General features: G+C 44.1%; 1 protein-coding gene across 7 annotated transcripts in view; it reads right to left on the bottom strand.

Moving 5' to 3' along the window:
• Positions 1–25,054, bottom strand: part of LOC142463899 (sperm-specific sodium:proton exchanger-like) — a 956,006-nt gene that overhangs the window by 690,265 nt on the left and 240,687 nt on the right. For 6 of the 7 annotated variants that reach the window (XM_075566732.1, XM_075566736.1, XM_075566733.1 and 3 more), the window contains 2 exons: positions 18,981–19,142; positions 2,625–2,724 (listed from right to left, as the gene is read on the bottom strand). In XM_075566732.1, coding sequence (XP_075422847.1) covers positions 2,625–2,724; positions 18,981–19,142 — 262 coding nt within the window. The remainder of the gene's footprint in view (positions 1–2,624; positions 2,725–18,980; positions 19,143–25,054) is intronic. The other variant, XM_075566735.1, reaches the window with a different exon arrangement.

The raw sequence follows: 25,054 nt of genomic DNA, 5'->3' as shown, positions 1-25,054 counted from the left end.
TAAAATAAAAATAAATTTTTTCACATTCCTGCTTATCATAATCATTGACAACAACCACAACCCCATCCCCACCCCTACAGTACACCAATGAATAAGAATGAATGACAAAACAACATGAATCAGTTAATGGTTTTTTAACTCTCAATTCTCACAATGCTGTGCAAATCAGATTTACATTTCAAAATCAAGAAGGGATTTTCCAAAGCGTTACCGTAAACAAAGCCTCAAAGGGTTGGAGCGGGGGTGATTACACGCAGGCGCACTGAGGCTTTGTTGTTCGGCTATGGACTGATTAAGAACACAGTGGCAATATTCAGAAAATTAACGACTCTGTGGAGAGAGGGGGTTGGGTGACTCATGCGCAGTAAGCAGCAAGCTCCTATCTCTAAAAGGATTAGAGTACACGCAGGTGCAGTGAGGCGATTGACGCTCGGCTAGGGACGGATTAAAAACACAATGACTAACTAACTTCAGAAAATTAATGACTCTGTGGAGGTGTCTGATGATAAGAGTTTGTGTGTGCGTGGGGAAGGGATGAAGGATTAGTTGTGCAGCAGTTCAAAGAAATAACATACTGTACTTTAGAGTACAGTAATTTCAAAAGGCAGTTCGTCATAATACTGTAATTTGATCCCTACACCCCCCAAATACAGTACATAAAAAGCACACAAATCAACCATGTGCAGGCAAACGCACAGATTTAATATCGTAATATCAAGATTGTTTTTGCAGGCTTGTGGATAAAATAACAGTTAAAAAATCATAATGAAATTTTTTTGGGGGGGGCACTCAAGCAAGCAGTGGTGGGTGAAGTTACAGGCGAATGAGCAGGAATAAACTAGCTCCCATCCGAAAGAGGATTACACACAGGCGCATAGAGAGGTGATGCTCTGTGCAAATCAAATTCGAGAAGGGATTTTCCAAAGTGTTGCAGTAAACAAAGCCTCAAAATTCCCATCTCAAAGAGAATTACACGCGGCGCAGTGAGGCTTTGTAGCTCGGTTATGGACGGAATCAGAACACAATGGCAAGATTCAGTAAATTAATGACTCTGTGGAGAGGGGGGGTTGGGTGACTCATGCGCAGTAAGCATCTCCCATCTCAAAAAGGATTACACGCAGGCGCAGTGAGGCTTTGTAGCTCGGCAATGGACGGAATCAGAACACAAGGGCAAGATTCAGTAAATTTACGACTCTGTGGAGAGGGGGGGTTGGGTGACTCATGCGCAGTAAGCAGCTCCCATCTCTAACAGGATTACACGCAGGCGCAGTGAGGCTTTGAAGCTCGGCTATGGACGGATTAAGAACACAATGCCAAGATTCAGAAAATTAACGACTCCGTGGAATTTCAAATCCTTGAGCTAGCATTCGTGGGGGAGGGGGCTACAGGGTACAGCTGCATGAAGTTCAAAGCTAAAGACATACTTTAATTTCAAAAGGCAGTTCATCATAATAATACACCCCCAAATACAGTACGTAAAAAGCACACAAATCAACCATGTGAAGTCAAACCCACAGGGTCGCAGTCAAAAGCTACAGCACAGATTGAATATCGTAATACAGTAAGATGGTTTTTGCAGGCTTGTGGAGAAAAAAAAATTACAATAAAAAAAAATAAAAAATTTTTTTGGTCACTCACTCAGGCAAGCAAGCAGTGGTGGGCGAAGTTACAGGCGCATGCGCAGTAAATTCCTGCTGTCAAGCAGGAATGTGATTGAAACCAGACACACGTTCAAAGGAATGGTGTGGGAGATATGTACTGCATTGTAGAGAAGATAAGAAGTTGAAATACCCTGCAGTGCAGTTAATTATCCTGAGCGAGGGGAGAGTGCTGTATATGCTGAAATGTGACACTGTTACAGTACAGTACACGCCTATGCGTTTCAACAATTTTCAAATGAGACATACTGAGACATACTGTACTGCAGAACAGCACTGCAAATGCATGTACTGTATACTTTAAATATGCAAATTTACAATTACTGCGCGCGCACACACAGACTGTGTACTGACGTAGGTTGAACCGCGTAGGTATTAGACTTCCAAGACAACAGCTCGCAAACACCCCCCTGCATTTTTACACGGCATTGCAGTATTGCAGACAGCGAGAATAAAATGCTAATATCACGAGCGCGAAAATAACGCAGTTCACTCCGAGCGAAAACGACAAAAAACGCACTTAACCGGGATAATCTGAGAGACGCGGATCAGCCGACTTAGACTCAGATCGGCCGCCACTGTATTAGCAGCAGTGTGCTACAGGGAAATAGCAAACCAGGAGTTAATCTAGATTTATCTAGCAGATCCTTTCTGCCATCTATTTACATGAAGTGATAACACTCACACTGCCATATTATATTTTATGTTGGCACTACAGTATATAGTTAAATGTTAAGTATCTCAAATCAACTTGGCAATTGGGAGTTGTTGTGCCATCTACAGGGATTTATTTCTCTTCCTTTAGTCTTTGTCTAGTGACCATATCCCTTTCGAGCACCTCCCATCTATAAATGTACATATTCTACACGTTGAGCAAGGGTTTTTGTGTGGTTTATACATATGTTGTTGGCAATAATACATTGAAAATGGTTCAGCAATTATACATTTTGTTTATTCATTACAAACCTTTTCAGGAAAATCTCAGTGTCTGGACTAAAGCTGATTTTATCCAAAAGAAGACCCAAGGAAGTGACAGCAATAACACCAGACATCCCACACCACTCAGCTATAGAAAAAGAAAGTAAATATCAGATTGTAATAGTATCAGAGTTTAAAAAAAAAAATACATAACAAATAAAAAAGAATATTAATGACAGCACACAAATGCATATTAATTCACTCTACCAAAAAAGAAAAATGATGTATGGTGGTGTAGCCAGGTCCCCCAGGCTTAAGAAAAACACAGTACAAGTGCGCAACTATAATGAATAAACAGAGTGAATTGAAATAAAGTGCATTAACCACTTAATACCCAAGTGAGTATAAGTAACTAGGTTACCAATAAGGAGTCTCTGCTGCTGTGATAGGGTGGTCCAAGACACTGAATCTAGACAAAACAAAACACAAAACAGCGCACAACGCTCATGGTGAAGTAAGAATGAACAATTTATATTAAAAAGTAATTCAAGGTTCTGCGTACATCAGATAAAGGTACAACAGGCATGTAACTGTAACTATGACAGTTGTTACCACTCAGGTATCAGGACACAGGAGAAGGCTGCAGCGGATCACCCAATGTCAGGAATCTGCAGTCATATCAGGCTGTGCTTTCATCTGCTGGGCTCTTTAGAAGCGGAGGGTTCCCTTTAGGCTTCCACGTAATCCAGGTAGATAAGTCCCAAGCTCCGTTTAGGAGTAGCTGGTAGAGGGACAGTCTCACCGATCAGGGTCAGCTCTGTCTCCCACACCAGCTTCACTTAACCAGCAAAGTGATAGAATACTAAGGGTACTAGTAGATCAATAAAAGTATAATTCCAACTAGTTTCGTAGCAACTATAAAGGCCACTTCATCAGGAATCCCCCCCCCCCAGGCTTACCCTCATCTCCGCTGCAATGGGAGAATAAGGGAAGGTTGCAGAGCATGCAGGAAGCGCTCCTGTACACCGAAGGCTCCGCGGTGGCCCAAGCGTTCAGGGCGTCGCCATCAGTACTTGCGCATGCGCAAAGTCCCGGAGGCGACGGCGTCAGACGAGAGGTCGCGCATGAGCAGATAGTGGCTGTGGTAGTGCGCGAAGCACGGGCCAATCAGAAGGGGCCCAGGACCGGAGACTACAAGTCCCGTAAGCCTCAGCCAGACCAGGCGACGCCAGGGAGCCAATAGGGTGATAGGAACTCTGCAGGAAGAGGTACAGTAGGAGGTTGCGCAGGGGAGCATGCTAGTCAGAGAAGACCAGGAAGGGGAAGAAGTAGGAGCCCAGTGTGTAGAGAGGCAAGTAGCCTCTACACTAGGCCCGCATACCCCAGGCCCAGTTAGGCCATGAGTCTCCAGTCAAATCTAGTTAATAAGGGACAGGCCCTAGAATAGGAACCTGTCACGTTAGTGTGTGGAACTAGGGACACAGAGACTGTCACAGCTGCATTCCAGAGGTATGGGACCAGACCTCTCCAGGAACACCATCAGTCGCCAGGTGGGATCGCCCCGGAGGACATCACAGACAGCCCCACGTCGTCTTATCCTTTGTGAAGACCATTTGCGGGCCCGGGCGCAGGAGCGCTCATCAGGTAACATCCAATAAAGTGCACCAGCTATAACATTGTCCATATTAGTGGCTGCGCAGTCACACACATACATTCACCTTGGGGGTTTATGTTGTGGGGTGTTGGACACGGTGTGGGAACACGGTGAAGGGTCGCGTCCTGCGAGACGCGTTAGTTATTGTGTCTCATTGAAGGGTAACATTTATAGAGAGGATATATGCATGGTTATGGTTACCGCTAGTAAAGCTACTGTTTCTTTTACATGCTGTTTGAGTAGTACTATATTATTGTCCTGTGAGGAACAACTCCCGCTCGTCTGGGAGCCATCGCAGGTGGAGGCGCTGCACCTGGTAAGAGATTACCCCTACATATATATATTGCCCCAGGCTCTCCGTGGCAGAGGCTTGGGCCCTGCGAGCCAACAGGTTAGACAGCATTGGTGGTATACTGTATTCAGAAGGAAACAGGGCTACATTTGGAGGCGCTGCTGAGATTAAGACCTGGGGTGCCCAAAATGTAAATTTCATACAAATATCTGTTGAAAATGACTCTCCCCTCACGTCAGAGCATACGTGATTAAGCGCGGCAGATGCACACGCCCGCATGCCGAGTGGTCGCAGTAAGTAAAGTACCTATGGCCTTACCTTTAGAGACATTGCAAACTGCATTAAGGCAATTACCGGGATTTTCTAAAGCCCGCCTAGTGGATGTTCTAATATACAAAGACTCTAAGTGGAATACCCTGCTAGTTGACTGTCGCAGAGACCTAGCTGTCATGGAGCCACCCGCCCCACAGTATTTGCAGCTCCCTAATTCCCCACCAGGCGGAAGTCCGTTCATCTACCCTTTAAGGGAGATTCAAACCGAAGTACCCGAGGAGGAATGTCATACGCCGGGATCAGCTACCTACCCAGAAAGTGAAGCAGGTAGCTGCTGGTCGGAACTCAGTTGTCCTGGTTCCAGTGTGTCAGAGGAAGCGGAACTGTGTAGGGATATGCTTCAAAAGCTTACGGAAAAGATAAGCAAGTTGGCTTCCCTGCCAAGTTTACCACCCTTTGTCGAGGCGTTAACCCTGGCCTTTCAATCTCAAAATTATAGGAAATTGAAGGCCTTCTCTGGAACCCTTCCCACCCCTACAGGAGAGGAAGGGATAGTACCCTGGAAGGAATACACCCGGGGCATCATGGAGGAACAGTCATGTACAGATGCCGTCAAACATCAGCGCCTCATGGAGTGCTTGAGACCCCCTGCTTCTACTCTGGTCAGTATCCATTGGAAGCAACACCATGACCTAACCTCCCAGATGATAGTGAAATTACTGATGGAGGTCTATGGAGTGCGGAAGACTACGGAGCCCGGTGGGCCAAATACTATGCTATCACCCAAAAGGAAGGAGAAGATTTGTTGACTTTTATCCATCGTGTGCAGATAGCGTTGGGACCCTTGCTTCACCGTAAGTTCGTCTTAGCCTCCCAAATGGATGAATACCTTCGTAAACAATATCTGTGTGGTTCCAGTCCAAATCACCCCATTGATAACATGATTCACGACAACCTCCCCCGAGGGAGCCCGTCTACCTTCACTGGATTACTACAACAGGTTAAGGAACACGAGGCTCATCTATTGCTCCATTCTCCCCAGAAACCTAAAGCATCTTCTAACCCCAAGAGCAAAGGACCTAGCGAAAAGAAGGAGGAAACCCCGGTCAAAACAGTGTCGGACCGGCTGAAGTACCCTGGGAGGGCGGGAGGGCCCGCCCCCGCCCTAAAACCGTCATACACCATCATGTGACCTGGTATGTTATAAGTGTGGGAGGAAAGGTCACCTATCCTACGACTGCTGTATGGGAGAACGCCGTGACTGGAGCCCGTCCCCCAAGAAGTTCCCTCCTAGCTCTATGGTTTGTGTGGTATACACTGCAGACGGAAGGGTCTCGGAGTCCCCTGAGCAACAAGAGCCCCTTTCGACCATTGACGCAGTCAAATCTACTGCCGGTGATGACAACCCCACCCCTGATGGGAGCACTCGAGTGGGACCTGTAGCCCTCATACGCGTGTTAGTGGATGGTATATATTCCTCGGTGTTGCTGGACACAGGGTCCCAAGTGACCATCATATACCGAGGATTCTATGATCGGCATCTTCAGAAGAGGCCGCTGAAGTCTGCGGAACATATGAAAGTGAGGGGCCTAAGCAGTGAAGATTACCCTATCGATGGTATCGTGCCGGTGTCACTAGAGATTGAACAGCTCAACACTGGGAAATCCCACCCCATGGAGGTGGAAGCCCTAGCGTGCCCGGAACCCCAGGATCTACCCAAATACCCAATCATTCTAGGGACTAACACAGACATTGTGCGTGCTGTCATTCGAGCCTACTTACAAGAGACCAATGAATTGCCTATGTCTAGCCTTCAGCTACAACTCATCCAGGTGGGAAGGGACCCTACTGTACTTACCCCCGATAGCTATGGATTGTTATTCTGTGGACGAGCCGGGCTGACTGAAATTCTGCCAGGAGGAATACAGCGGATGTCCGCTTGGTGTTCATATACCGATCGAGATGAAGAGGAACACCTCTTCTCCTTGGATGGCACCCCCGAGGAGAACGTTCGAAGGGGATATAAAATAATACCAGAATTACGTGATTGGACATCAGCCATTCCTTGTCGAACCTCTGTGTCGGTACAGAATCTGTCACCCTTCACTATGGCTATAGATGCGGGACAAAAATTGGGTCGAATATATCCAGTCAGCTCGGTAGAAGAACCGTTCCACATCAACTCCGCGAGAGCCCAAGACTCCCACAAAGGGTTAGATTTCGACTTTGGATCTTCTGGGCTGCCCCAACGAATGGAGAGAGATTGAGGGGCAAATTGGAAGACCGACGAGAAGTATTCTCTACCGGCGAGATGGATGTGGGTTGCAGTCGCAGCGCACAGCATACTATCCGCCTGAATGATACGATCCCATTCCGTGAACGCTCCCGTCGTATCGCCCCTAGGGATGTCAACGATGTACGGGCTGTGATCCATGAGATGGAAGAAGCCGGGATTGTCACAGAGTCAAGGAGCCCCAACGCTTCGCCCATTGTGGTGGTGAGAAAGAAGAATGGGACCGTTAGACTGTGCGTGGATTATAGGACCTTGAATAATCGCACGGTACCAGATCAATATAATCTTCCCCGTATAGAAGAGATTTTGAATGCCCTCAATGGAAGTCAATGGTTTAGTGTGTTGGATTTAAGATCCGGGTACTACCAAGTACCCATGAGCTTAGAGGATCAAGAAAAGACCGCCTTCATCTGCCCCTTAGGGTTTTACCAATTCACATGCATGCCTCAGGGCATTTGTGGGGCACGAGCCACTTTCCAGAGACTAATGGAGAAAACTTTAGGAGATATGAACCCAAGAGAATGTTTGGTGTATCTGGAAGACATTATCGTATTCGGAAAGACATTGGAGGAACACGAGACGAGACTCCTGAAAGTACTGGACCGCCTAGCAAAAGAAGGACTCAAACTGTCCTTGGACAAGTGCCGATTCTGTAGAACCTCAGTGACCTATGTGGAACATATCGTGTCAGCAGACGGAATAGCCACTGACCCAGCCAAGATAGAAGCAGTAGTAAACTGGCCGCTACCCAATAATGTTGTGGAGCTGCGCTCTTTACTGGGGTTCTGCGGGTACTATCGTCAGTTCGTAGAAGTGTACTCCAGTCGCACAAAACCATTCAACAATCTCCTTAAAATATATCCGGAGGATAATGCACGTAAGGCGACATCTGCCCGTCAATCATTTGGTGACAAGTGGACACCTGAGTGTGAGCAGGCATTCCTGGGCCTAAAACAGAGTTTGACGGCTGCACCAGTGCTAGCATATGCTGATCCAGAACAACTGTACATTCTGCATGTGGACGCTAGTCTCAACGGACTAGGGGCGTTGTTACACCAGAAACACTTGGCGGGGCTTCGTCCGGTAGCTTACATCAGTCACAGCCTACGTCCCAGTGAACAAAATTATCCGGTGCATAAGTTAGAATTTCTGGCATTGAAATGGGCTATAGTGGATAAGCTCCACGACTATCTCTACGGAGTTGCTTTTGAAGTACGGACAGACAATAATCCACTTACGAACATTATGACTTCAGCTAAACTGGAAGCGGCTGGCCATCGTTGGTTGGCAGCGCTGTTCAACTATAACTTCACCCTGAAATATAAACCTGGCCCTCTGAATGTTGGAGCCAACGCCCTGTCTAGAAGACCGGGACTGGATGCCACTCCAGATGATGACCAATGGGAGGAGATTCCCGGACCCGGAGTGCGGGATATGTGCTATACAGCGGCAATCATTGATGATCAAGTGGCGTTTTCCGAACTAAGAGTGGAGGACTCTCTAGGGTGTGCGTCCAAAGCCATCCCGGCTGCGTACTGTGATCCTAGTGGAATGCACATTACCCCAGACAAAATTATATCCTGGAGAGATATGGTTCGATACCAGGTTCGTGACTCGATAGCCGGCACTATATACTATGCTATCCAGAAAAATTGTCCAGACCTGCTGAAGTACGCCCCTAGTGATGTGGTGGGCATCCTTATGAGGGAAGCTGCCAAGTTCGAGATACGTGATAATCTACTGTATAGATTAGTGAATTACCACAATCACCTAAGTAGACGACAACTGGTCCTCCCTAGAATCTTACAACACCTGGTACTGAGATCACTACACGATGAACATGGTCATCTAGGCATCGATAAAACCTTCGGGCTTGTGAGAGAGAGGTTTTTCTGGCCAAAAATGAGAGAGGTGGTGGAACGTCATTGTTGACGATGCAGTAGGTGTATCCAACACAAGACTCTTCCCACAAGAGCAGCCCCAATGGGGCACCTAAAAAGCTCTGGCCCCATGGACTTAGTGTGTATGGACTTCCTGTGCATTGAGCCGAATAACCGGGGAATATGAAATGTACTAGTCATCACAGACCATTACACCAGGTACCCACAAGCATTCCCGACCAAAGACCAGAAAGCAATCACCATAGCCAAGGTCCTTTGGAAGAAGTACTTTATGCATTACGGCCTTCCCAACAGATTGCATTCTGATCAAGGCCGAGACGTTGAGAGGAAATTGATTCGAGAGTTGTTGAAGATTTTGAACATCACTAAATCACGAACCACTCCTTACCACCCTGAAGGAGATGCCTTGCCAGAATGGATCAATCGTACCTTACTAGACATGTTAGGGACCATAACTGGTGCGCAGAAGGCAGAGTGGAGCCAACATGTAGAAACGTTAGTACACGCTTACAACTGTACTCAACACGAATCTACTGGATTCTCTCCCTACTTTCTGATGTTCGGGAGAGAAGCACGACTGCCTGTGGATATACGACTAAGGGTCTCCACTGATGGAATTCACAACGCCAATCATTTCAAATATGTAAGACGGCTTCAAGAGAATTTGCAACAGGCATATCAGCAAGCTGAAAAGTCTACGGAGAAACTGAATGCTGGAAATAAGAAACGCTACGACCACAAGGTCAAACACCGGGACATCCGCCCTGGTGATGCTGTACTTTTTCGCAACTTGGGAGTGCAGGGAAAACATAAGCCAGCCGACCGGTGGCGAAAGAGTGTCTATGAAGTGGAGTCTCAGATGCCTGGCCTCCCCGTCTACCGTATCAAAGACTCCGTGGGCCGGGTAAAGGTATGACACAGAAACATTTACTTCCTATCCCACAAGTGGGAGAGCATGAACCTGAAATATCAGCTACTCCATTGGATGGGGAAATGAACCCGCGTGAGGTTGGCCAAGAGACTGGTAATGATACCACCTCTGAAGATCCTCAAGAGGGACCCTCTCAAAGGGGACCTCGAACTCGACGAGCATCTCCCGGGGGAGCTACGGGTAAAGGGCTCTGTAACCAAACACCTAATACGGTGACTCCCGAGAATTCACTTCTGGACCCAGAGTCCATGTTTTGTCCATTCCAATGACTGTTCAGAGACTTTATTCCCCTCAAGGGAAGAGGTGGATCCTCAGGACTATAGTGGCCGCTCTCCCAAGGGAGTGACCGAAGAACAGCTATGAAGGAGTCAGAGAGTCGGGCAGGCTCCAATGAGAATGACCTATGATCAGTTCGGGCACCCCATTATGAGGCTCAGCAGTGGGCTCGCAATAGAGTGAAATCTGTTATCGTTATGTTCAGTGAGATGTACAATCTTATATAGAGCTGTGATATGTTAAGTTGTACGTATTGATGCATTTTTATTATATAACCTGTGTACGAAGTTATAAACAGTTATTGTTATGTTGTTCCAAACGAGGTTGTTGGATTCTACAGGGGGGAGGATGTAGCCAGGTCCCCCAGGCTTACCCTCATCTCTGCTGCAATGGGAGAATAAGGGAAGGTTGCAGAGCGTGCAGGGAGCACTCCGGTACACTGGAGGCTCCGCGGCGTTCAGGGCACCGCCATCAGTACTTGCGCATGCGCAGACAGTCCCGGAGGCGACGGCGTCAGACGAGAGGTCGCGCATGAGCAGATAGTGGCTGTGGTAGCGCGCGAAGCACGGGCCAATCAGAAGGGGCCCAGGACTGGAGACTACAAGTCCCGTGAGCCTCAGCCAGACCAGGCGACGCCAGGAAGCCAATAGGGCGATAGGAACTCTGCAGGAAGAGGTAGGAGGAAGCACGCTAGTCAGAGAAGACCGGGAAGGGGAAGAAGTAGGAGCTCAGTGTGTAGAGAGGCAAGTAGCCTCTACACTAGGCCCGCATACCTCAGGCCCAGATAGGCCCTGAGTCTCCAGTCAAATCTAGTTAATAAGGGACAGGCCCTAGAATAGGAACCTGTCACATTAGTGTGTGGAACTAGGGACACAGAGACTGTCACAGCTGCATTCCATAGGTTTGGGACCAGACCTCTCCAGGAACACCATCAGCTGGCGGGTGGGATCGCCCCGGAGGACATCACAGACAGCCCCACGTCGTCTTATCCTTTGTGAAGACCATTTGCGGGCCCGAGCGCAGGAGCGCTCATCAGGTAACATCCAATAAAGTGCACCAACTATAACATTGTCCATATTAGAGGCTGCGCAGTCACACACATACATTCACCTTGGGGGTTTATGGTGTGGGGTGTTGGACACGGTGTGGGAACACGGTGAAGGGTCGCATCCTGCGAGACGCGTTAGTTATTGTGTCTCATTGAAGGGTAACATTTATAGAGAGGATATATGCATGGTTATGGTTACCGCTAGTAAAGCTACTGTTTCTTTTACATGCTGTGTGAGTAGTACTGTATTATTGTCATGTAAGGAACAACTCCCGCTCGTCTGGGAGCCATCGCAGGTGGAGGCGCTGCACCTGGTAAGAGATTACCCCTACATATATATATTGCCCTAGGCTCTCCGTGGCAGAGGCTTGGGCCCTGCGAGCCAACAGGTTAGACAGCATTGATGGCATACTGTATTCAGAAGGAAACAGGGCTACAGTGGTAATTATTAAAGCTTTATACTTTAAAAATCTGAAATTACTTTAGCACTTGCATTAGATTGAAAATAACTTTGTAATTTAATGACAAAATGGCCAAGTATTTTTGCTATAATCGAGTGTGCGTTAGAAACATCTTTGGTGTTTTGTGTAATTTTGACATAATATATTGATTGTAAATTGAATATCTCACAACAGAAATGAAAGTCAATAAGGGAAATTTTCTCTTTTGTGGCTCAGTTGGGGGTCTTAAAAGGACCAAAATAATAATTGTATTTCTTTATAAACATGGCTATTCATTACATGGTGAGCCTGGATCTTTGATTTGGAATGCCCTGAGTCACCAACTAGCTGTTAGTTTCTCCTTTTCAGACAGTATGCAGCATTATTAATTGGAAATAACTAATACATTTTTAAAAAATCCTAGAAAATAATAGTTAATAAATAACCCATTTTTTTTTTCATTTTTATGTGTTATGATGGTAATATTGTATAACAAAATATAAGTATATATGATAAAAATTATTCAATAAATTTTATTTAGCTTTCCTATGCTATGTACTATAACTATCTACACATTTCATTACAGTATAGTCAATCTGGAGAAGTGTTCTGCCACAAACTGTACCACAATTGAACAATTGTGCTAAGTAAAGCAGTGTACAGTATGTATAAACAGATCACATGCTCTCTGAGGTGTTGTGGATATTGCATAGCATAAAAGGTAAATATTGCCAATGGAAGGTTTGTTTTAAATGTTTTTATTTACATTTTTCCTATGTATATTAATTAGAGGCCCAAAAAGGGATATGTAATAAAAAATATTCAGTACAACAAAACTGTAAAACTATGGATTTATTATACACTATATGTTAGATCATCTTTATTCACATTTTAAATTTAAATATATAATATTCAGAGTCTATTAATGTTGTGAATTTTTTTGCTGAATAATATACAGTACAGTTTTACAACATTTTACTGAAACATGTTTGCCTCATGCCCAATTCTTTCTATTTATGTGCTGTGTTTCATTTTGTATGAAAGAGCATAACTGCATGTACAAATCACACATTCATTTAATTTTGGACCAGATGTGGAATTTGATTTGATGACAATAACATTTGTGTTGTAAAAGTAATATTGTACAGTTGTCTACCACCATTCAAAATATACAATTAAGTTGACTTGATTTAACGTAGAAGAGAAAAAATATACAGTATAACACCAAAATGAGTGAAAAGTTTTTGTTTAATAGTAATTAACAACGTTTTCTCCAATAGCACAGCAGCTCATACATGACACAAAATGTATATAAATATGAAAAGAAATAATTAGAAAATCTCTATTTCTAAGAACATTTCTCTATTAACCATAAATCTGTGATGGTGCTCGTCTCCAATCAGGAAGCGTACACGCAGGGCTGAGGTAGGGACACAAATAAACCGACCACGGCTCCGGGACAGAGTCCTGTAAGAGTATCCGTAGTTGGTATGGAAGCAGGAGTCAGGGCTGGCGGCAGAGTTGCAGAATCCAGGCGATAGACTAAAGGTCAGGGCAGGCAGCAGGCAGCGAGGTCACGGTCACGGTCCAGGGTCAGCAACAAAAATTCCAAATGAACAGGGAAGCCACAGGGATGGCTCAGCAACTTGCAAGGCACAGCAACATGCTGGTCTCAGGAACAGGGAAGGCTCACAAACAAGGAAGGCTCAGCTACTAGAGCCCAAGATGGCCAGGCACACAGGGAAGGCTCACAAACAAGGAAGGCTCAGTAACTAGAACCCAAGGTGGTCAGGGAAACATGTACAATGCTCGGGCGGGGTCTGGGAGTCACTGGCTGCTATTTAACCCTTTGAACAGGTGCAGCCAATAAAGCAGGCTGCAAGTAACCAAAATGTCCGCAGCAGCCAGGTAAGAGCGAGTTCCAGCCAAAGCCTGGACTGGAACACTTACAAAATCAATTTGTAACAAATATGGCAAAAACAATCTCAGTACAGAATGTAAGCTGAACTTGGGATGTGGTAAAAATATGCTGTTATATTCTGTTTACAGCTGGTAAAAAGATTGACCTTCATATAGAAAAACAAAAAGAACGATTCATGCGCTCCTACCAATTAGGTTAAAATATAATAGTGATCTCATGAGTAAGGGTTATTTCGTTAAACCCTTTGACCAAAGCATTATAAGCCTGCAGCCACGTCATGGCACAACCAAATTTGCAGATACCTACACTGAATATACAGATGCAGCGGCCGTTATTCGACCATTTCTCCAGTTGAATCCTGCACCATGTAGTGTTGTGTTATGAGATGATCTGCTGCAGACATAATTGCTCGTCGGATTAACACAGCAGGGGACCCTGCTGTGAGAATCGTACCAGGGTCTGCCTGTCTGTAATAGACGCGCAGTAAGAGAGAGGCTGAATCAGTGACTCTAACTGCGTGCCTCTCACAGGCGATCGCGGGGGTTTTATTCAAATTCTAAGCACAGTATTGTAGCACGTAGTCTTCAGAGCTGAACCACATTAGTTTCAGGTCCGGGGACACCCTACTTTCCGAGATACCATTATGGGGTACCGGTATCCCCATGTTAAAATCCTGTGACCGTTGGATCTAAACAAAGCATAGGGATACTGGCACCCCATAACGGGGCCTGTATCTCTGGAAGTAGGTGGTCCTCGAGGCTGAAATCAACTTTATTAAACTCAGGAGACCCCCTTCTCCCGCGCACACTAGTATCAAACACCCCCCTCCAGATAAAAAATCATTACCTTAGCGGATAGCTGCTAAGGTAATTAAGCTGCTTCCTTTTTATTTTTATTCATAGTGTGCGTGAGCAGGGGGTCTCCTGAGCTGAACAAAGTTGATTTCAGCCTCGGGAACCCCCTACTTCCTGCATTACAGGTTAACATTGAGACCCCCTGCTCATGCACACAATAAATAAAATTAAAAAGAAGCAGCTTAATTGCCACTATGCCATTCAATGTTTTTTTGGCTTTTTATATTTCAGGAATTGCAATGTTGTTTTTATTGTATGCATGTTTTTATTTTTTTTGCAGGTGCACCATTGCATGGCATAGTGGCACCTCATGCCCACTGGTTATGGGAGTGCCACCATGTCAGTCAATGTTTTTGGTGGCTTTTTTAAGATTAAAATTGAATGTGTTTTAGATTAGTGGTTTGTTTGGAATATTGGCAGGATGGATGTTGCCTGTCAAACTGGCAGCTCATGCCTACTGTGCATGGGAGTGCCACCATGTAATTCAATTGTTTTTATGACTTTTTTATATTTGAGGAATTGCAATGTTGATTTTATTGTATACATGTTTGGGACGGTGAGGGGGTAACCAGGCTCACTTGGTTGCCCCTAAACTGTGTTTTGCTCTTGGACCCATGTATTGGACAAAGAGTGTCAGCTCTTGGACCCATGTATTGTGCATGCATTACTGTGACTATGTGCAAATTATGCGACAATAAAGATTTTTCTGTGTTTCGCCTTTCTGGGGTGCTGGGACCAGGAGATTTCTAGGCTGTGAGTTTCAGGGTAGGTTTGACGGGGAAACTTCTTTCAGATTGCGTCTATTTAGCGGGGTTCCAAAGTTACTGGAGACCCCAAAACTGTACCCAGGATTCAGGTTAGATTCCCGGCTACATTGAAGTGCAGTGCTCCGGTGAAAACCCTACCATGAAAAGCGTTCTTGCGACTCACCAATAGGAGGTCCTGCTTCAGCACAGATCAGAAAAGGTAAAATGAGCACAGGGAGGAAAAGGGTAACTGAAACAGTCAAGGGGTCCCTAAAATAACAGGAGGGGCTGAACAGTTTTTACCCAGGTCACCCTAACTCGAGTATAAGGAGTTTAGTGGTTGCTCCAGCCCAAAAATAAAACTGAGAGGGTTTAATTAAGATAAGGCTCAGCATTTTTTTAATTAAAATAACTTTATTTATTGAGTGTCAGAGATATGACTAGTGGGGGAAAAACACAGTTACAGTTTTCTCTATCTCCCATACCAAATAGACTTAGCACATTTTAATAAAGAAGAGTATAAAATTATATTTTATTAAGCAGCAGTGTTTTAAAATATGTTTAGACTTTATCCATGAAGCATAAGGCAGGGTCTTTCATCTCCTAGACACCTGGCCGTTGGTGCAGGTGAGTCTAACCCTAGGTCCATAGATGAAAGGGACACTAGTTGCTAGAGGTGGGAAAGCTATTCAGGCGAAATGGCTACATCAAGTACCCGCATCCTGGACTGAGTGGGCCACCCTGGCCAATTGTCACTTTTCCCAGACTTAGAGGCACAGAGCCTGCAGAGGGCTTTGAATAGTAAAGAGCAAGATGGCGTTTTGTGCACATGCTCTCTCACTGTTATGAAGCCATAGGTGCCAGCTTTCACAAACCTGGCAAAGTGTGTGAGTGGTTAGAGTTTAAATTCCCATGCCACGGGTTGGAGGACAAGCTGTGGGACTGCCTGTCCCAAAGTGTATAAGACAGCAGGTCGACATCCCAGAAGTCTCTCTCTTGTTGTTCTCTCTTTTGTGTTCCATCTGTTTCTATGTGGTTCTATGTGTTCCCAAGTGATTCCAGAAGTCCAATTTGCCACAAGGGCAAGAACGGGTCGGACCAGACCCAGAGACGCCTCGCGAAGATTGCAAGGAAAAATGCTGCAGGCCTTTTTAAACCGGAATATTTTCTAAGTCCCCAGTTCAGCACTGGAATGTTTTAAAGACTTTATTTCAACTAGGAAAGTCAGTTTGTCAACCCCAGATCCCCAGTAAGTGTATCTTCTTCTGCCTATTGTAATTCAATGTATGTTTGCCTGTTTCTATGGAATAAATTACAATTTATTTTACTTATTGGCTTTGCTCAATGATATGATCCCGGTTTTAAATGTGTAAGTACTGTACCTGGTCTCCCGCGACAATGTTTGTATTTTTTTGCAGGTGCACCATTGCATGGCATAGTGGCATCTCATGCCCACTGGGCATGGGAGTGCCACCATGCCATTCAATTTTTTTTTGGCTTTTTTATATTTCAGGAATTGCAATGTTGTTTTTATTGTATGCATGTTTTAATTTTTTTTGCAGATGCACCACTCAATTGTTTTTTTGTAATGTAATGTAACCTGATAAAATATTGTGCCTTAACCCCTTCATTGGCTTAGCGGGCATTGCATGGCCGCTAAGGTAATGAAGCTGCTTACATTTTTATTTTTATTTATTGTGTGCATGAGCAGAAGGTCTCGTGAGCTGAACAAAGTTGAGTTCAGCCTCGGGGACCCCCTACTTTCTGAGATACAGGCCCCGGTATGGGGTACCAATATCCCTCTGCTTTGTTTAGATCCCACATGGATTTTAACATGGGGGGAATACCGGCACCCCATACCGGGGCCTGTAACTCAGGAAGTAGGGGTCCCCGAGGCTGAAATCAATTTTGTTCAGCTCAGGAGACCCCCTGTTCACGCACACTATGAAGAAAAATAAAATGTAAGCAGCTTCATTACCTTAGCAGCTACACGCTAAGGTAATGATTTTTTTATTTGAGGGGGTGTTTGATACTAGTGTGCAGGAGCAGGGGGTCTCCTGAGTTGAACAAAGTTTATTTCAGCTTCGGGGACACCCTACTTCCCGAGATACAGGTCCCATTATGGGGTGCCGGTATCCGTCTGCTTTGTTTAGATCCCACGGTCACGTGACCCACAGGATTTTAATATGGGGATACAGGCACCCCATAACGGGGCCTGTATCTCGCGAAGTAGGGGGTCCCCGGACCTGAAATCAATGCAGTTCAGCTCCGGAGACCCCCTGCTACAATACAGTAGTGTTGGAATTTTAATAAAACCCCCGCGATCGCCTGTGAGAGGCGTGCAGTTAGAGTGACTGATTCAGCCTATCTCTTACTGCGTGTCTCTTACAGACGGACAGACCCCGGTAGGATTCATACACCAGGGACCCTTGCTGTGTTAATCCGATGGGCCGTTAGTCTGTTGCAGCAAATTTTGAGAGAATCTCGGCGAGATCTCGAAAATCAACTCGAGAAATGGACTGATAACGTCCGCTGCATCTGTATGTAATTATTGTCCCATGGACTAGTGAAAAATGTGAGAAGGCCCTGATGGGGTTAAATAAAGCATATGCTTTTGTGAATAGTGCAATTAAAAGCAGGCCACAGCCAGTATCAAAGTTACCTTAGTATTGAGATAAACTGTGGGTGCACAAATTCCCTAGTGTGAATATAATAAACCTTTCACATATTTCTTTCTGTCAGCCTTATACATTCACCTACTCTTCAATGGAGGGTGATGTGCAGACTGACACTGAGGTGCATTAGACCTGTACTATCCTCTCTCCTCTGACACACCCCAGATGAAGTCAGCGCATCAACTGATGAAACGTTGGGCTTGTGTCATCATGTGATCAATGATCAGCTGAGAGAGGATTCCTTTGGCTGGGGCTGTTTGGAGGCAGAAAGAAGCTGCAGTTTCATTTCTATTGGCTAAAAAATTAAGAGCTCCATTGCGGGGAGAATAACCGTGAGGTCTGGTTATATGCTTATGGGCTAGTAGCCCCTACTAACATCGTTGGGCTCCTGTATCTCCCGGTTGGTGAACGAAGACAAAGAACACACTGTGCTTTTTCCAGATCAACTCATTGTGGCCTCCCTGCTGTGTATCTGAGGGGCTTAGCCAACGGGTTAATGTGTACCCCTTCCTGGATCATCTACATTTGCTGTGAGATTGGTGAGATTGTTCCTATACCCATTTCTCCCTGTAAGTGCTTTCTTTCACTAGCATGGAACTGGTTACGTACTGACACTTTTCTATCAATACTCTCAGTCAGGATACAGCTAGCATTGTGCTACATACAGTATTATCCTTTAACCTCCACCAGCCTATTGCATTTTTTCCCAGCCATTTATTTCCAGTGATTCTTCACTTTGATATCATCTGTATTTCTATTGTGGAAGAGAGAAAAGTGTTTGGGCAAAGTAACACCATAAAGAATGTTCCGCCTATGCTCTAAAAAAATTCTAGTATTGATACAGTAGTAAATTTGAAAACTCAATAAAAAGAAGGGGAGAAAATGGCATTATATTTTGCATAACACTGAGAGAATAGTAAACATAAACCATATGAAAAAAAAAAGGTTGTAGACCACCTTTAATTAAAGATTTGAATAAAAAATATTTACATAAGATACATTGCTCAAATCATATTTGTACTCCAAACAGAAATCTAACAATCATATAACTTTAGCAAACAATGTTTATTTTGTTATTGTATAAATTGAAAGTAACTTACCAAGATAAAAAACGGCATATACTGCTATAAAGCTAATCGATACTTCAGTCAATCCATCATTAAAAATTCTAGACAGCCAAAACATTAAGATTCGGGATACTAAAAATCCAAAAATTGGGCTTAAAATGAATTTTAATATCCCTTTTACAACAATCTTCATAGCTATAAAATGAAAGAAAACACATAATGTAAGTATTGTATTATTTAAAATATCTAACAAGTTGGAACCTGCAATATTGGCAGTAATGGCATAATACATTTGATATACTGCAACTCTAGATTCATCTGTACTCTTTTTCCTTTTATACTGTGTTTGCCCAATATATATAAAATACTTCTGAGCATTACATTGTACATGTAATAATTTGTTAGTAAATCTAGATTGTTGCATATCACTTTCTTCATTGTAGTCTTCATGAAACTGTGTTACCAATTATGAAAAAAATCTGTAAATAGTACTGACGGTAGGGGGTAACTAGGTTATACGATAAAGGTTAAGCCCATTTGGTTACCCCTGGGAACCGTTGGTCCCTAGCAGCTACTTAGCACCATAAGACAGGGGCTAGGTATCATCACATATAAAAGTTAGTGTCCCCTGCTTTTCCACTTTTCATGTTCCCTTTGTCCCAGACTCCTGAAACTTTCTGTGCGTAAATTTTAGGTGGATTATTTTGGTATAAATGCAATTGTTTTTTGTTTGCAGGAGTTCAGGGGCAAAAGCTACCATTACTGCACCGACACACTTTATTCGAGCAAATACCCAGTATGTACCTGGCATATACCTGGAATGCGCCGCTCCTCATCTCTGACAAGCCCCGTTGCGTTTGCCTTCCCAGCCTGGGTTCATGCCTGGCTGACGGGCGGCTGATCTGTTAAATGATAATGATTAGGATTTAATAGGCTGCAATGCTTCGCGTGTCTACCAGATGGCATAAATTCATGAATTGTAATGCAGTATATATATATATATACTGTGCAGTATTGCAGCCAGTGGGAATAAAATGCTTCAATCCCTGCCTGGAAAATACCTCAATGCACTCGGGCAGAAAACAGTCACAAACCTCAATACACCCGGGTATACCCGAATTCGTGGGACTAGCCGAGCTCGAATAAAGTGTGTCGCCAGTGTAGTCTCCTAATTCTTCCCGGCGAGCAGGCATGATTTGCCGGTACACGGGTTGAATTACACCGGGACTGCCCAGTGTCCCCCAGACTCCTGATTTTCGAGCCCAGATATCCCAGTCCTATTTCCCTTACAGATATGAGTCTCTCCAAGTTATCCCATGTATTAAACTATGTTTTATTATGTTTGATGCATTTGTTATAAGTCTCTATGCAGTCAGCCAGGGCATCTACCTAGGTGCCAGCATGTCTGCATAGAGTCCATGGTTCAAAGGAGAGAGGATATCCAGAGGTGAGAAAACTATTAGGTGGGCAAGGAAGGGTGATTGTCCAGGTCCGAAGAACAAAGGGCACCCTGTGGGGACACCTTTTGAGTCCCCCAGACTTGGCGGTGCCTGCCCAGCGGGTGGCAATGAGTTAGCCGGAGGAGATAAAGCTCGTAGGCGCTTCTCCCATTCGCCAATTTGTATTTAAGGCCCACCTGGCTTTTCAAGCCGTCTTGGCCCGCCACCTCCTCTGATGTCAGCAAAGAGATTGGCCTGTTTCTATTGGCTAGTGGGATAGGGTTCCCATGCTCTGATTGGTCACTCCTCCTACCTCCATGCTAAGGATAGCTTAGCGGAGTGTATGTAAGGAGATGCCCCAGTAAGAGAACCAGGCCATCTAGTGCCTTAAGTCGATGAAGCTAGGGCGGGCTTTTCAAAGTTGCTCTGTCATGAATAGCAGAGCAACCGGATTCGTTTTGAAGCTAGGGAAGTCTGCCCTGCAGAGACTAAGTCAGGCGTCAGGACCAAGTTCTGAGAATTGAATGTCGTGGTCACGGCTAGGATCTCAAGCCGAAAAGAGTACCAGGAAGCCCGGGTGTATATCCCGCTCAGGGTAAGCCTACCAAAGCAGGCGCCCTGCCCCTATTTGAGCCTGGATTTCACCCCAGCCCTCCAGTAAGTGGGATTTTATCTGTATTTTGTGTAATTCTTTGTTTTGTACACCGGTTTACTCAAATAAACTGCATTTTGTTCTTACTACCTTGTTTTACCTAGTGAATGATACCGGTACAAATATAAATAAGTGTTAAAAGTCCTTGTCTCCTGTGACAAGCAGAATTTTAAGGATTATGTCATTGATTGCCCTACTGTGCAGAACAGTATGCTGGTAACAATTATTACGACCATATAATGTTTTGTTTACTTCAAGCTGGCCGTTTTGTTCCACTCAGCAGCATGAAAAACCAGAGTGCTGTCAAATTATAGCGGACATGCACCAAAGCATACACAAAGTACGAAGTATAGATAGCACTCCACTAGTGGTATACTAGAAAAGTATGAGGTCGGTGCAGGGGCACGGTGGAGGGACCCTAAACCCTCCTAAATACAATTCAAACAACACACTAGATTAATGAAAACTAGACACAGGGTATAGGGTATATGTGGTTGGATTGAAAGGAAGTACCCTAGGCTACATGGCTACATCAGGTAAAAAGTAACAGGATTTTAAGTCATCAGGTCACAATGGAGATGACAGAAACCAGCGCTACAACGCGTTTCATCCCGTAGGAACTTTTTACACCTTGAAAAGGTCACTACGGGATGAAACTCGTTGGTGTGTTGGTTTCTGTCATCTCCATTGTGACCTGATGAATTCAAATCCTTTTACTTTTTACCTGGAGTTGCCCTCAAATTATTCTCTTCTGGACAACGTTTTTGCTGTGCTCCTTTGCTCTACACTATTCTACACTATTGCTGATTCTACTCTGCAGGACTGCAAGCTCTGAAACCTTGGAACTTCGGACTCATTCTGGATACCCTTAGGGGCAGGTAATGGACTTTGGCCCTTAAAATGTTTACCTTTGACCCTACATCCGGGCATGCTTATGTTCTATAGGTGGTTAATATACAAAGGCCCTTGGTTGCGGTAGTCAAGTGGACACCGCTAGGTCATTTGTCCCCTGAATATAAGTTTATGGACTTTAAAGCACTATGATTGGTTCCAGTATGGTTATTATGGCCTGGATTATTTGTGTGTGATCAAAGTACACACTTATATGTGAGCACCATTACTCCAAATATCTCTCTACATGGCTACATAGTAGATGAGGTTGAAAAAAGACGTGCGTCCATCAAGTTCAACCTATACTAAATTTAGACAACAGATACTTTATCCAAATATATACTTACTTATGATCCAGAGGAAGGCAAACAAAAAACCCCATTAAGGGGAACAATAAATTCCTTCTTGACGCCAAGAATTGGCAATCGGATTAATCCCTGGATCAACATTCCTCCCATGTTTACTTATTTAGTATATCCCTGTATACCTTTCCTTTCTAAAAAGATGTCCAACCTTTTTTGAACAAATTTATTGTATCTGCCATCACAGTCTCCATCGGTAATGAATTCCACATTTTAACTTCCCTTACTGTACAGAACCCTTTCCTTTGTTGCTAGTGAAATCTCCTTTCCTCCAACCTTAAGGGATGACCCTGTGTCGTTTGTACTGCCCGTGGGATGAATAGTTATTTTGAAAGCTCCTTGTATTGTCCCCGAATATATTTCTATATAGTTATCATATCCCCTCTTAGACGTCTCTTTTCTAATGTAAACAAATCTAATTTAGCTATCTTTTCCTCATAACTCAGATTCTCCATCCCCTTTATTAATATGGTGGCTCTTCTCTGCACTTTCTCTAGTCCCATAATGTCTTTTCTAAGGAGTGGTGCCCAACATTGTACTCCATATTAAAGGTGTGGTCTAACTAATGTTTTACAAAGGGGCATAATTATGTTTTCTTCTCTTCCATCCATTGTCAGTTTAATGCAAGATAAGATCTTGTTTGCCTTTGCAGCTACTGCATGACTTTGGGCACTATTGCTAAACCTGCTGTCTACAAGCACTCCTAAATCCTTCTCCATCAAAGATTCACCTAATTTATCCCCATTTAATTTGTAAATTGCCTGTTTATTCTTGTTTCCCAAATATATATCTTAAATGTATCTGTATGAAACCTCATCTGCCATTTACCTGCTCAAGTGTCCAGTCTATCTGGAGAGAAATTACATCCTGCTACGATTCCACTACCTAACATAATTTAATGTCATCAGCAAATATGGAGACTTTGCTCTCTATACTAACCTCAAGGTCATTAATAAACAAGTTAAACAGCAGGGGGCCCAGTACTGGTCCATGAGTTACTCCACTCACATCTTTAGACCAACCTAAAAAAGTTCAATTTACAACAACTCTGTCTATCCATTAAGCAGTTTTCAATCCAAGTGCAAGTAGTTTTAAATAATTAGTTTATTTTGTACACTAACCTCTTGTGTGGAACCATATCATAAGCCTTTGCAAATTCTAAGTAGACAACATGAACTGCATTACCCTGGTCTCAATTCATACTTACCTCCTCAAAGAAACTAATAAGGTTAGTTTGGCATCACCTATCCATCATTAATATATGCCGACTATTACTAATAATTTTGTTTTCCATTAGGTATTCCTGAATATTATTGCGTACTAAACCATGAAGTAGCTTCCCCACTATTGATGTTAGGCTTACATGTCTGTAATTCCCCAGTTGTGATCTAGATCCCTTTTTAAATTAGCTTTACCTTTTTTTGTACATGTTTGTAATTAAAGTTTGCGTCGCTATTTGCTTTAGAGCAGCGAGGGTGTATACTGTGAGCGCCCTTACTCCTCCTTGCCTCATCCTGATTGGTTGGTGTCATGGTCCACCGAGCCTATCGGAGATGGGGAGGGAGTATTTCAATGACGCTATGTGTAATGGTCAACTTATTCCCTGATGAAGAAACGGTTATCGTTTTGAAACGCGTTGGACTAGTGCCTAAGTACCAGTACTCCGAGTTAGCTCCATACTGCCACTCCATCATCCGGTTGGTGGTGAGCGATCAGGTGTTTGCGGCGTCTGTGTCGCGGTCGAGTGACGTCATCCTGATACCGAAGGAGGGGCAGCGGGACGTGTCTGAAGGAGTGCCTAACGCCAACATACATCCCTCCTGAGAAGGATTGGAACAGCAATACCCACTGATGAGAAGCCCTTCTGGGATCCAAGCTTTGGGGAGAGCACACGCCGAAACATCACCGCTGATGTCCTTCCTGTACATGGTGCTTTGGTAAGAATTACCTGACATGCTGTTTTGATGACTATCTGATGTACGCAGAATACTCACCTTCATTGTTTATGCACAATATATGTTTCAATTTAACACTATGAGCGTTGTGCGCTGTCTTCTTGTATTTTCTCTCTTATATTTCTATGGATGGCTTTAATGACTTGGATCAAATTCTTTCAAATAACATCAACTCTATGGAGAAAGATATAATAGCAAAAAAACAGCTAATGTTTGAAAGGGAGAAACAAGATTATATTTGCAATCAGGTATTTGTTTGGCAGAAGCCTACCCCTTTCAAAAGGTGTAATGCCTCTACTCCACAGAAAACAGCACCCCATAAACAACAAAAAAAGTCAATATTGAAGAAAAATATTTATTTTCACTCAGCAAGTGGGGAATCTGATCTCTCTGATTATGAACTTCTTTCCCAAGCGACAACATCTAATCATGAGGAGGGTGGAGAACGTGATCATCGGAATGAAAGCAGAGGCGGTCCCAGGAGTACTGGACATTATAATCCGGAGTCTACTGTAATAGAGGTAACGAATATGAAAGCAAAACATTCTTCGGGTCTTCAAAAAAAACCGGGGACGTTCCAGCGGACAAGACGAAGCAGGAAAAAAAGAAAACATAAGAAACCCGCAAAAGAGGAAAAAGAACTTCTAATAGAGGACACTGGAATAATTAATCTATCAGGAACACCCCTTTCCCAGGCTGAAATATCTGTGCCCAATAAGGGACTTAAGTTTGCTCCTGATTCCAAATTTAAACTATTTGATACTACTATAGGTCTTTACAAATATGTACGCAAAATCACCCTTAAACG

This window comes from Ascaphus truei, chromosome 12 (genome assembly GCF_040206685.1).
Source record: "Ascaphus truei isolate aAscTru1 chromosome 12, aAscTru1.hap1, whole genome shotgun sequence".
Classification (NCBI taxonomy): Eukaryota; Metazoa; Chordata; class Amphibia; order Anura; family Ascaphidae; genus Ascaphus; species Ascaphus truei.
The sequence above is the reverse complement of the archived record's forward strand: the minus strand, read 5'-3'. Positions and strand labels throughout refer to the sequence as shown.